Source organism: Microplitis demolitor, chromosome 3, assembly GCF_026212275.2.
Source record: "Microplitis demolitor isolate Queensland-Clemson2020A chromosome 3, iyMicDemo2.1a, whole genome shotgun sequence".
Classification (NCBI taxonomy): domain Eukaryota; kingdom Metazoa; phylum Arthropoda; class Insecta; order Hymenoptera; family Braconidae; genus Microplitis; species Microplitis demolitor.
Window position 1 is genome coordinate 5,249,082 of NC_068547.1, and position 14,460 is coordinate 5,263,541.

The following is a 14,460-nucleotide window of genomic DNA, read 5'->3' on the forward strand; positions in this document are numbered from 1 at the left end:
AATCGATGCTTCAACTTTTTTTTTTAATTAATTAATAAAATGTTAAAACAGTTACGACAGTTGAGTCATTGAATATTTAAAAAAAAAAGGGAGGACTGTCTGAAAATGCCCTTAATATTGATATACTATTATTTATGTATTTATTATATTATATATGTACTAAAAAGTCCGCAGTCCAATTGGATAATTCGGTAATTCTGTTTAACATATCAGCGAACCAATTAGTGAGTCCGAGTGTTGATGGGTATGCGCGTACTGTCCATGACGGCGGTACAAAATCCATGAGTAAATAATTTTGTAAATCTTCCATCTCTGCATTTATTGTTAATTCACCCTAAATAATAAATTTAATAAAATTTTTAATAATTTTAAATATTTATTTTTTTTTTTTATTACAAAATATAAATCCCTGCTTCCAAATTGATATAAAATAAATAGTGATTATTTAATTTAAATAGAATTACTGCTTTATTAAATGTAATGATGATTCAATTATTTATATAAATTTAATATTTATGCAAATTATATATTTTACATTGTTTTAATGAGATATTGTTATTATAAAATATATATATTTATTTTTATTCATAATAAAGGATATTTTAATTTTTTAATAAAAAAAAAATTATCTTCACAATAATCCCAAAATATTCATAATTTTTTTATTCCCTCCAATTTCTAGAGCCAGAAGGGCTTAATTATATAAATATATATATAAGGGATATAATGGGCTTTAAACTCTATGAAAATGCATATACTTTTTTTTAATACCCGCAATAATATTTAAAAAGAATTTTTATTAAGTTCAAACTGGTAAAAAATACTAGGACTTGACTATAAATAAATAAATAATTTAGTGAAAATATTCTTTAATTTAATTTTTTCGAAGTGTCTAGGGCGTGTACTAGTATTCTAAATATTTATAAAAATATTTTATTTAAAAAAAAAGCTAATAAGTAATAAATTAAATAAATTACTTTAAGTCCAAGTTCTAATTCTTTAAGTGAACGACGAAGTTCATCGCATAGAATATTCATTCTTTCGCACTCCTGAAACGCAACTATTACAAATGGCGTACGATCTTCGACTTTACTCATCAAGTCAGTCGTATTAAATTCCTCGGGTAATTTATCAAGAATATCTTCAATAATACCGCGCAATTTTTCTTCTCGCGATGACCCAGACCCTTTGACTTCTCCTGAGTCTTTTGGCTGCATTTCTAAGACTACTTTGAATAAATTTTCTGCAGTGGCCGTTAAAAAGCCTGTTACAGAAAACAAATTCATTAAATAGCAACAGTATCTTTTGAATATTTAAAACTTATATTCATATTCATTGTAAACTCATTTAATTCAGAGATTTATGCGAATTAAAAAAAAAATTGTGCATTTTTTAGGTTAGTTTGTTTCCAAAGTTTTTCAATAAATTATTTTTAAAAAAAGTGACTTAAAATTGAGTTCGTTTTATTTGTAAGTAAATTCCGAAGTAGCAAACTTGCCTTTGTGACATCTATAAGATGTCAGTTTTTAGGCTATTTTTTGACATATCGATGTGGCACCAATATGCTGATAAAACGATCAGAAATTTACGTCACAAAAAAATATTTATTTAAAAGACTTGACACGAAGGACGACAAAAAGTGGTAAAATAAGTCATTTAAACGACTTTTTAATTGACATAAAACAGGAAAAACAACACAAATTTTCTCTGCCTCCGCCCTGATTAATAGAAACGATTAGAAATAATTCATAACAATTCAAATTTAATACTATATAAATATACTCTCTTAAAATGAATCAGTGAAATTCCACTGATTTCAACCAGTGAACAAAAAATATGTAAGTGCGCGGGTACAGCAGCATCCTGTACATGAGTGTATTTAAGTGTTTTATTGTGTCAATAAGTTATTAATATTTATTTATTATCTTTATGTAATATATCAACTAAGTTTTATATAACAATAATAATTATATGACAAAATTTTTACAGAGTATGAAAATAAATAACTTTGAGATTACTGAAATAACTTAAGAGCTAACCTCAATCCAGAATAACATTTTAAAATTAAATGTTAACTGAATAATTTATAATCATAAGTATCTAATATTGAGACTCTTTTAGTTCACTTTGTTTTTAAATAAACGTTTATAATAAATAAAATTAAGTGGAATTTACTGATTCAACGAGTGAGCTAAGCGATCATCCTAGTCTACTGGTTGAATCAGTGAATTTCACTGGTTCATTTTAAGAGAGTACATTCATAATTCAGTGCATCGTTTTGTTTAATCAAGGCGGAACCAACATTTGCATGTCTTATTCTTTTAAAAGACATCTTAAAGTAGTCTCTGTACTACGAATTTTGTTCTAGTTGAGCATATTTGAATAATTGTTAGCAGAACACATCTCGTTGCTTCGCAATTGTTTTGTGCAATTAAGGGCATGTTCAGAAACACACTCTGGAAGAGAAAATATTCAAATCCTGCGTTCAGAAATATCCTCTGGTCGAACTCGAGGTGCGATTTAATATTACAAAGGTACTAGTTACATCTGGATAGGTAATTCTTCACCTTCAGAGTATAGTTCTGAACACGCCCTAATAGTTGTTAATATTTTAAATAAATTACCAATTTCAGCATTTGGATGCAACCCATAAAGTGTCGGGCTTTCGGGAGGTAAATAAATGTCAATATATTGATGATAACTATCATAATCACTATTAGGTGGTGCGACAAATCCGGGTGCTAAATTTAAATCACCGTCAATTAAATCTGGTTGTAAATATTCGTATAAATATGTCCGACATAATCGACGATCCCAGTCATCAGTGATATGTCCGCCGTACATTATTTCCCCAACTAAATAACGTAAATCTTCCCATGGTACTTTAAGATTATTTTCGAGGTAATTAATCAGTACCGATATGCTTATTGTTAAATCGCCGACATTAAATGGATATACCTGTAATTAAATTTAAATAAAATTTTATGCAATAAATAATTACAATGAAAAGTTACAGACAGAAGTTTGCAGTAATTATTGATAAGTAATTAACAGTATGATAATTATGAGCATAAATTTAAAAATTAATTAATTAAATGATGAATTCACTGATCAGCAGAAATCGTCAGATAAATAATTATACTTCTAATTGGATTAAAATATAATTTGGACTATGATTAATTGAATGGGTCAAAGCTTTAGGTAATTAGTTAGTTTATAAATACTTTAGTTGGGTAATTAAATAAAAGTAAAATTTAAAAAATTTAATATTAACTCTATTCCATCCTTGGGATCCAAATTTTCTTCTTTCAGCAATGACGGCATGAAAATAACAAAGTGCAAATAAAATTCCTTTGAATTCAGATTCTTTAGTGCATGAGTCAAGGGTTTCTTGATTAAAATTATCCAGTGCTTTATGAATATTCGCATGCATTCCTGTTGGCGGTTCGTTTGTTATCTTTATAGCAGACTCTAGAATTCCCTAGATTATTAATATTTATCAACAATCAATCAATATTAATAAAATGTCTTCTTTAATATGTATATACATTTAAGGTGGAGTGAAAAACAAAAAACAAAAAGAATTTTTTTCAATATTCTGAGGTGTCCCGCTAATTTTAAAAACTAATTATCATTTTTCTGTTTAAAAAGAAGTTAAATAATGATGTCGATTCTCGAGAAAAAATAATTAATATTTTACTAGATCTACGAAGATCAGATTTTTCCATTATTGAGATCTACTTGAATTAGTAAATCTCGAATAAAAGTTTCAATACTTTATTTTAATAAATGAAAAAATAGAAAAAAAAATTTCCATTGTAATAGTGAGACAAAAGTATCTTTATACTCATTTAAAAAATTAATTGTCATTACGACTTTTAAAAATTATTTTATTTTAATTTTTATGAGTGTGAGTTTAGCAGACATCAGACGAATTTAAAATTCTTAATAAATAGAGTAAATAATTAATAAAATAAAATTAAAAAAAAAAATGCGCATTTAAATAATTCTTAAATTAATAAGTGCATTTTTTTATAAATATTATTTTTTTGATTATTCACTCTACTTATTTATAATTTTTAAATTGTCTGATGTCGGCTACATTCACTCATTAATTTTTGGAGTCCAAAACTGACCAAAAACGGACCCTCTAGCTGTTTACATCAATTCAAGTTCTCGAAAATCTTTTTAGATCTACAATTTTTGAAATTTTTTTTTATAAAATTTCGAATGACAAATACATTAAATTTTCAGCACGATTGAGTTAAAAATATTTCAATGGAATCAATTAATTTACTTGAGGTATTATTGATTCATGCGGATCAGTATTCGGTTCCGCGCTCATAAATAAACGGTAATTTTCATTTGAATTCGTTGATAATTGTTCCATTTTTTTCTCTAAATTTGGTAACCAACTCTTAACCAAATGAATATTTTGCAAGATAACCCAGTGACCATTTGCGGCGGCTATTTTCATTTTTTCTTCCGCTACGAGCTCTTGTCCTTGACCCAAAGATACATTGTGGAAATTTTGCTTGTCAAACGTGAATCCCAGCTGGTTTCCTAATTTTTCTACATCCTAATATGAACAATTTTGTTAATATTAATAATAATAATCTCAATTATTATTTATTTTTTTGATCAAAATTACTTTAAGAGGATCGACACCAGGTGAAAGAATAAAAAATACTGGTGTAATAGAACTCATTTCTTCAAATGATTTTTCAAATGCCGGTGATCGTGTTTCTATAAAACGTGGTCCTAATTTTTCTTCAACGAAACATCTAATTGTTATTAGTTTTATTTAATTAAAATATTCATCAAATTTTATCCAAGAATTTTATAATAAATTATAAATAAAAACAAACAGTGAGGGTAAAATGGGTTTGTAATAAAAATTTGTAAACTTGAATCCAGATTTAAAATTTTTTTATTGAAAATTTCGAGTGGCCCACATTACCCCCTACATATATTTTTGATGTAAAAAAAAAAATTTATATGAAGTCCATTTTATTCCTAGGCTTTTTCGCTTTCTTACTCTATTTTTTTTTAAATCAGTTCTAAAAAATAATATATATATGAAAATACCTTATTGCATAAGTCATACGATCAACCCTCAAACATCGCATAATACATAATCTCTGTAGCGCAGATTTACTTTTCCATTCTTGTGGGAATTTATCTTTTTCTGGTGTTTCAGATTCAACAAACTTTTTCCATCTTTTAGCCGCACCCTCAATATCACGATCAAGATTCCTGAATTCCGTCATACTACAAGTGCTCAGATACTTAATGCCGCCCCATCCTGCATTACTTAAAAACTCAACAGGACTTACGACATCAGTGTTGTGGGGATACCGAAGGAGAAAATCTAATTCTGATCGTGATATTTCATTTTTATCTAACAATATCTATAAACAAATATTATCATCACTTACAAATATGTTGTGTAAAAAATCAGGAGTGAATTCGGAGTGATTACGAATTTTATTCAAATCCAAATTCACTTCGTCACTCCCGACTTTTTACAGTATCCAGTGGTAGTCATCCGCTCTGCATTCACTCCAAAGTCACTCCGTATTTAATTCCCGTTCACTCCGCAAATTTTTCGCAGTATACTACAACAATAATAAATTATATAAATGAATAAAAATACCTGAATAATCATTTGTAACAAGAAAACAAGTTTATCACATTCGAATAACCCGCGACTGGTGTAAACAAAAACAAGGTAAGTAATGCTGTCAATAAGTAATTGCACGCGTTTTTTCAAGTTAGTTGAGGTCTCAGCAAATTTAATCGCGTTGTTAAAAACAACGCTGAAGGCCTTCAGCGAAAACTGATACAGCATATTTATTTTATACAAATCATTTAGTATAAAATACAAAAGACTTGCTCGCGAAGCAGCTGGACGGTATGATTCACGTGCTTCATCTATTTTACGGGCTGTTATTTTAGCTTCCGTAGCTTTTATTTCAATGTCGTCGGACATTTTTTTCGTAGTCTCTAAATTAATAACCAGCACAACATCGCTTAGTATATTTGGCCCGGCTGTTGATAATCTCTGCAATAAATCATCTTCCAATTTTTTCAGAGTTATTTTATATGTATTTTGTTGTTTCGTTAACTCGGCTTTGCTATTCTCCAAATCTGGACGCTCAACTTTAACAACATCACCCAATAACTGTTCCTCCAATCCATCCTTCGTTACTGTGAAATTAATTAAAGTTGTTTGTGCCTGTATTTCCGGCTTGTAATGTGGATTAGAAAGTTTTGTTTGTAAAATTAGACGGAATTCTCCATTATAATCGATTTCTTTATCTCCAACTTTAATTGCCCTGGGTATTTATTTTAAATAAAAATTTAATTTAATTAATTAATTGTATTTATTTATCTTACCGGCCCTTTTTAATTAGATTCCGACTCAAAACAGGATCGAGAACAGCGTCGACGGTCTCCGCGATATTTTCTACCAGAACAATTTCACCGCTCGAAATCGCCAATTCAATTCGCTCTAAATAATTTCTCTGATCTAAGCGTAATATTATGATATTATCTTTGTACATTGCTTTTATCCATTTGATAGCTTGTAGCTGTGGATCGATTATTAATGGCCATCGGGAGGAATTTAAAAATATTGTTGCGTTTTCAGTAGACATTTTGTCCGTTGGCAAACCTAATAAATTTTATATCTTTTATTTTATTAAATTAATAATACATTAATGTCAATCCGGAAAAAATAATTAAGATCTAGCGAGATCAGACTAGATAAATGTAAATACAATTTTTTTTAAATTTTATAGCTGATGGCACCCTTGTCTCTTGAAAAAGAAAATGATTTTCTAGTTCTCATTTTATTAGATAATGATGAAAAATAATTACCATCATTATTCCATTGTGCGATTTGCGCATCATCTGTTAATAGTGATAGAATGTCTAAATCCCTATTACGTGGTATCCGAGGCTCTAATTTATCTAAAAACGGTATCCAATGTAGATTTATCAAGTCGTGTCTATACTGACGAGTAAAACATCCAACGTAAGATATAAATGCTGTCGCCAGTAACATATCACCCGGTACGGTTTCACATGACGTCTTTAAGCTGAAATACCAAAAGTCATTTTAATAATTAATCTAATAATAATTTAATAAAACGGGGGCATTTTTCTTTATGCAAATTATTTATAAGAAAATTTGATTTAATAAAATTTATTTAATTTTTAGAAATTATTTTTTCACCATTTTTAGGGGGTACCATTTTTGCCCGTAAAAAATAAAATTTTTTTTCTTGACAGCAGTTGATTATTTTTTCTATTTACTTTGAATATCATTAAATTGAAAAAAAAAAAAAAAAAAATTTAACGTATTTGAGTCTTTGAAAACTTGATATTTTTTTAAATATCCCATTTTGCCCCTATCTACCCTACATTATTATCGATTAAAGTTGACAAATAATACTGACATATCGATAGTTTTGGCCCAACGTATTTTTTCCGAAGCAAGACCATTTACTAATCTGTTCGCTAAATCAATAGTCAGTGCAGTTGTGTCAGCTTCATCTTGACACTTTTGTTTTTCAGCGACCGCAACACTCATTTTCTCACTGAGCACATCCAATTCTTTTTGTAACTCCTAATTTATAAACATAAATTTATTCATAAAATACTTAACAGTATTTCAGTGACGATGAATAATTATAAAGAAGAAAATAAATAAAAATTTTTACCGCTAAACGTTGACGCAAATGGACCAATTTTTCCATGGAAGCCTTTAACTCTGCGTTGGCTTGAGCCAGTGCAGCTCTTAAGGGTTTAACATTTAGATTTATGTAATGAAACACCATAATATTTTTAACCCAACTGCACAAGCCCGCAGCAGCCTGGGACTTTGAATAAATAATGTCTGGATCAAATTCTTAAATATGAATTAATATAAAAATAAAGTTAATAACTGTAAGCTGTAAATGTGTACAATATAGTCAGTACAGGTAAAAAAAAGTTATATGGAGCTTTTGAAGTAACCTTTGTCATTTATATAAGGTTGTATGGCTTTTACAACATCCGGATGAATATTCTCCTTGTCGTACTTGCGAAGCGCAGAGAGAAAAGCATCAGCTCCACCCATCATTGCTTTGCAGGCCTTCCAACTTCGATCCTTTGGGATTTTGCCCTTTGGGGAAAAGAGTACTAAAACCGCTTGAGCAACAATTGCTACGGCTTCTGGTGGCGTACCAAAGGACTTGAGCTCAGTCAAATTGTTCTAACGTTTAATTAAATGTTAAATCAATACTCTTATCAATTTTATACTTGTAATTATTTTTTGAAAATTTTAAATTCAAATTTTTAGCATCCAATCACTTATTGATAAGTTTAGATTTTTATATACGGTAATTTTACCCCCCCCCCCCTCCTGTACATGGCAATTAATAGTACACGAATTTCTATATTTTTAAATATTTATATATTTACAAATCTGAAACAAATGACTTTCTATCGTAATAATGAATAAAATTTAAAAAAATCAAGCCGGAAACTTCAAAATTTTAAAAAAAATGCGGGGTCTTGTAAAAACACAAAAAAAAATCAACAAATTTATGATCTAAATAGATTTTACTAGATCTATTGACATCAATGTAAGTCTAAATAAAAAAAAAATGAGATCTTTGTGATTCAATAAAATCTCGTAAAATTAAAATTATTTTTCTTCAGGTAAATAATTTATAAAAAAATTATCAAGCGACTTTTTTACTGAAGAAAAGAGGAATGACCTTAATAGAAATATCTTTAAGAGTACTTCGAACAAAGTAGCTTTTCGAAACAATGGCTCTGTAAGAAATGATACGTTCAGATAATGGCAATAAAAAAAAAAAAACATATAGTCTGCAGTAAGACCGATTTAACTAGGATTCAATGATATTGTTTGTAGGCAGCATTAATTTAAACTTAAATCAAACATTGTCAGTTAAATAAAAGGGACAATTAAAATGAATGGAATTAAATTTTAGTGAATGACTTTTTTAATGAAGATGACGAGAATGAGCGAGGGCTTAAAAAATAAATTTAAAAAATCAATAATGAGTACCTTGTTCAAAGTATCTAAAGCAGCTTCAGCTTGTCTTACAGCCGGTTCAGCTTTAGCCAAATCCTCATCGCACCTTTTTTGTCTCAGTGACACTCGCTCCTTAATCTCAGCTACTCTGGCTTCCTCCTCAGAAACTTATAAAGACAATAGTATAAAACAATCAGTGCATTGTACGGCTCCTTATTCTCGAATAGTTTCAATGACAAGTTAAGAGACTACTGTCGACTTGTTGTAATAGTAGTAGTAGTATGAGTAGTAATACCACTGCAGTAGTTGTGACTTTTAGAGTAGTTAAGAGTTGTTACCTATCGCCTTCTCCACTTCCGCTTTTGTATTCTCTTCTCGTACCTCCGCTAAGATTTTGTCAGCTATCTCGTTCTTCTTATTCAACTCAACTTCCTGAACAGCTAGAATCTCTTTCAGTTCGTCTACCTAGACATATTTAACTCATTTTCATTCATTTTTCAAATTTAAATCATTTATTTAGATATCTATACAGAAAAAAAAATTTTCCACACCTGTCCGGCGCAGGATTCCAATTTTATAATTCCATTTTCAAGTTTTACAATCCGTGATTTCAAATTGTTTATTTTATCAACTAATAGTTTTGAGTAAAGTGATATTTGTTCAAGAAACGATTTAGGTGTTGTATAATTGTAACGTTTTTCATTAAGTAAATAATTTTTTGACATTTCATTAACACTTGTGTGTACAAATGACATAAATTTTGATACTGATCCTTTATATTCTTCTGGTAGTTCGTCTAAATGCTAATATTCAATTAATAGTTATCATCAATTGTGAAGAAATTTATACTTAATACATTTTATATAAAGAAATACAGTCATCTTAAAGAAAAAAATTTTCTTTTTCTCAGAGCCAGAGAAAAAAGAGAGTGTTGGCATCATTTACCTTTGGCTTATGATACCACCATCAACTAAACACCAGACTTCTTAAACAAGAGATCATGGTATCATTTACCTTGGGCGTCTGATGCCAATATAAGCTAAATTTCTGATGTCTAATAAAAGATGATGGCATCACTTGCCTAAGGTTGGTGATACCAAAATTAATAAGACACCTGGTTCATTAAAAAAAGATATGATGGCATCACTGACCTCTGGCTTATGATGTCACTATCAACTAAACACTCGACTTTTTAAACAAGAAATAACGGTATCATTTACCTAAGGCTTGTGATGCTAACATGAACTAAATGCCTGATGTTTAATAAAAGATGATGGCATCACTTGCCTAAGGCTGGTGATACGAAAATTAATAAGACGCCGGGCTCATTATAAAATAGATAAGGTAATATCATTGACCCCAGGCTTATGATGCCACCATTAACTAAACTCCGAATATATTTAATAATATATATTGGTATCATAAGCCTTAGGTAAGTGGTGCCAATTATCATAAGTACCGTAAGTAAAAAAATAGTAAAAATTTATAACTATGATTATTACAGAGATAAATCTAGTAGAAACGGACTCCAAAGCATTGAGTGGCCAATCTTGGAACCAGTTGATGGACGTACAATTGACCAGTGCCGGAAACTGTCTAGCCCTCTTCCTCAAAGTCATTCCAACCGGCGAGAAACATAACACGCATTTGAGTTGCTTTCTTACACGATCGATAAAGAATTTCCAGCAATTCTCTCTCGTGTCCATCAGCCCAGTGAGCTTTACCTTAAAATATCGTACAGCAATCACAAGTAATTTAACAGTTATTCCACTAAAAGCATTAAAAACAAACTAAAAGTTTTTTTTAACGCTCACCTCATTACGAAGGGTATTTATTATGCTATCAACTTCATCGTCGGGAAAAAGCTCGACTATTTCGCCAGATGCCAGCATGTCATTAACGACGACTAAAAAATTTTCTTGCGCAACTTGTGAGTCCGACATAAGAAAAGTTATTCCAATACTTTTTAATCCAGCTTTCAAATATAATTCAGCTAAATCTACTTTTAAATCGTTTATCGAATAGTTTTTTTTTAACTGCACTTGAAAAACCTATTTCATAATAATAATTATAATAAATTTTTAATATACATTAAAGACAAATTAAATATACTGCAGGCTGGTGTTAAAATAGGCGGAAGCAATTAAGCAACTTTGTATGTACCTCAAGTCCGGAAATAAAGGATGCTAAACGAGACAGAGATTGCTTTCCACTACCACCAACTCCTACTAACAATACACTACCTCTAGGTGATTCAAGTAGACGGTTTATACGGCAAACATGATGCATTGCATCTTCAAACATCACTAAATTCATTCCTGATACCTTTTAATTATTAAAATTAATTTTTTTTTTTTTTTTTTTTACTTATTTACATACACTGTAAAAAACCGGGGTAAGTCCAGGCGGTGTAAGGGTCAAAATTTTCGGTGTTAAAATAACACCGCAACCGGTGTAAATATTCTTTGCCGATGAAAAATTTATTAGGCCCATATTAGGATAAATTAGGATGAATGAAGATAAATGAGGATGAATGAGGATGTCAATTCATGAAGAGTGGCCCGTAACTTTGCTTCTATTGGGAATAAGTCCGCATAATATAAACATTTTTTGTTTGTTACGATGCTCCTGGTAGAAAAAAACGTGGAATTTTTTTTTACACTAATTTTACACCGGTTTTTAACACCGCCAAGTTATATCACCTACACCGTTGTTATTTCATTTTAACACCAAGCGATGTTAAATTGAGTCCATTTTTAACACCGCTCTTTTTACAGTGTATAAAAACAATTAAACTGAGTTTGAATAATAAATTAAACTTGTTTTTACTATCAAACAATTAACTACTTTGAAAACTAAATACCTAAAGTACATAACAGTTTATATTACTATAAATTTATTTTTAAATTAAATTGTCGATTGCAAACTGCCTTGTGTTTGTCTTATTAAATTAATAGGAAGGGCAGGTGAGGGAGAGGAGGGGGGCAATAAACCAATCACAAGAAGACTTTTAGGTATAACGAGTTATGGACTTTGGAAGTTTAGTTTCCAAGTAGCTAGTCTAGTGGTTGCGTCATTGGGTTACGAGTTTCCATCAATTATCCAAAAATTAAATTTACAAATTTGTAGTTAACTTGGAGAAATTTAAATTACAGTACCCTCGATAAATATTGATCACGAATTTCAATATGTATTTTATTTATATATTTACTTATTGTGGATGGAATAATTACCAGGTCATTGTAATTAGCTAGAGCTTCGTCAAGCAAGTTTGTAAGCTGGGGCCATTCTTTAATGGGCATGTATTTGGGATCACCCATACCCTCAGCGAAATGACAGTATATTAATGGCTTTTTAAATATTAATGACTCATCTAAATCCTATAATAATCAATTTTATTGATTATTATTGTAATTAATTATCATAATTTGTATTTTATATATTCAACCTGTTTTAATTTTTCGGATAAAATTTTTTTAAATAAATAAATATTTACCTGAATAAAATTTTGATGAAAACAATTAAAATTTGTTCAAAAAAGAGTAAAATTCAACACATAAAAAAATAGTATATCATATTCAGGGAGAAAAGTAGGAAATTTAATTTTTTACCAGACCTGCACCTGAAGGTTTAAATTCTTGCCTCTATTCGCGGGAAGAATGACATATTCGCTAATTTTTATCAATTCCCAAGTAGCACCCTTGACTGTGTCATCTATAAGATGTCAGTTTTGAGTCTGTTTTTTGACATCAATAGGGCACCAAAATGTTGACAATAATTAAAAAATATCTGTTTAAAAGGCGACACAAGTAACCACAAAAAGTAAATTACAAATAATTGTCAAATAGACATCTAAAAAATTTTTTAATTGAAATGACTGGTTTAAGACGGAAAAAAGAACATTAATTTTCTATGGATCCTAGAATATCTGTATGTATCATTTACATAAAAAAAATTTGAATTTGAGACAAAAAAAATTTGTTTTGTCCTTTTAAAAGGCACCCAAAGTTGTCTCTGTGCTATTTGGGCCTCTCGGCTGTCAAATTTAAAAACACAGTAATAGAAAAATATTTCTCAATCGATATTTTAGTATTTTTAGTTTCAGTGGAGTTTCCTGAACATGATTCAATATATATTTAAAAAATTTCATATTTGTCAGTTACTGCGTTTTGAAATTAGGCAGCCGCTTTATACAGGGCAAAAGTTTAAACTTTGGATACAGGCCTAGTGAAAAATGAAATTTGATACTGTGATCAAATTTCGAGAAGATATAATAGTTACGTTAATATTTTTCTTTAGCGTTTCATGGATGAGAATTTCAAACCCACTTTTGTCCTCAAAATTAACTAACTTGTCGCAATATACACGACTAGCTTCATGAACATATAAACGAATAGCTTCTGTTGAGTTTGGAATTGTGTCACCATTGGCAAACAAGTAGCCCTGCAATTAAGTTACATATTATTGTTTGTTACTTGACAAGCGAACCCAAAACAAACCAGCGCACACAAAACTTTACTAATTAAGTCATCAATAATATAACACAGCAATCTAATATAACAACTACATAATTTGTACATAACAATATGAAAACTCTACCTGAAACAAATTTGATAAGTCCCGTAAATTGAATACATAATGAAACTTTGTTGCCGTTGGCAAAAATGTGCTCGTCACTTTGTCGTGCAGATACAAGGCCGCCTTTATTAACGGCTCTACTATTGACAGTAACTTGTTATCTATTTTTTGCAGAGGATTACAAAAGTGTTGCTGCACAACTTGACTGTAAATGGTGATCAATGCTTCATGACTTGGAAAACTAAAGAAGCAATTTTATAACTATTAATAACGTCTACATTATTAATTATTTGGCACGTTGATAATTAAATCTACCTGACAGCGAACACAGCAAAGTGCCTTTGTAAGCGCGGGTCTATTGTAAAACTTCCTGCTGTTGGATTCATACAAGATACGTATTGTGTATTGTAGATGTCTTTTAAAGTTAATTTTACTCTATCGTACCTAGTAAATTAAATATTTATTAGACTTATACATTTATATATGTATCTATATTTATAGCAATTAATAATTTTTAAGTGATTTAAATTTGTCTAAGAGTTGATACCGATTAATTAATTGAATGTAAAAAATATTCTATATATGTTAGAATAATGACATTATAGAAAATTGTGATAAAAATTTATTCTGGTCTTTGGAAATTTTTTTTTTCCTGAAATTGATGAAATTTATTTTTGAAATTTAATTTGAAAAACAATCAGATTTAAACCACCGAAAGGATACTGGGGTACGATGATCCCCCTAAGCTGCTAATTATTTTTTGTGACTTCTGGACACAGGGTACAAGTTTTGACCTATCTCATAAAATTTATCATAATTCAGAAACAAAATTT

The 14,460-nt window shown here is 29.6% G+C and overlaps 1 protein-coding gene across 1 annotated transcript in view; it reads right to left on the bottom strand.

The window, feature by feature from the left end:
- The window catches only part of LOC103580765 (dynein beta chain, ciliary), a 33,727-nt gene that overhangs the window by 1,049 nt on the left and 18,218 nt on the right, over positions 1-14,460 (bottom strand). The window contains exons 34-56 of the mRNA XM_053737696.1: positions 13,943-14,071; positions 13,649-13,868; positions 13,331-13,492; positions 12,283-12,429; positions 11,213-11,374; positions 10,864-11,100; positions 10,552-10,773; positions 9,601-9,852; positions 9,388-9,514; positions 9,083-9,216; positions 8,023-8,260; positions 7,728-7,915; positions 7,464-7,633; positions 6,883-7,103; positions 6,453-6,455; positions 5,657-6,078; positions 5,089-5,411; positions 4,691-4,784; positions 4,298-4,579; positions 3,275-3,481; positions 2,625-2,958; positions 978-1,264; positions 161-334 (exon numbers count right to left, since the gene is read on the bottom strand). Of these exons, the coding sequence (XP_053593671.1) occupies positions 161-334; positions 978-1,264; positions 2,625-2,958; positions 3,275-3,481; positions 4,298-4,579; positions 4,691-4,784; positions 5,089-5,411; positions 5,657-6,078; positions 6,453-6,455; positions 6,883-7,103; positions 7,464-7,633; positions 7,728-7,915; positions 8,023-8,260; positions 9,083-9,216; positions 9,388-9,514; positions 9,601-9,852; positions 10,552-10,773; positions 10,864-11,100; positions 11,213-11,374; positions 12,283-12,429; positions 13,331-13,492; positions 13,649-13,868; positions 13,943-14,071 (4,735 nt within the window). The remainder of the gene's footprint in view (positions 1-160; positions 335-977; positions 1,265-2,624; positions 2,959-3,274; positions 3,482-4,297; positions 4,580-4,690; positions 4,785-5,088; positions 5,412-5,656; positions 6,079-6,452; positions 6,456-6,882; positions 7,104-7,463; positions 7,634-7,727; positions 7,916-8,022; positions 8,261-9,082; positions 9,217-9,387; positions 9,515-9,600; positions 9,853-10,551; positions 10,774-10,863; positions 11,101-11,212; positions 11,375-12,282; positions 12,430-13,330; positions 13,493-13,648; positions 13,869-13,942; positions 14,072-14,460) is intronic.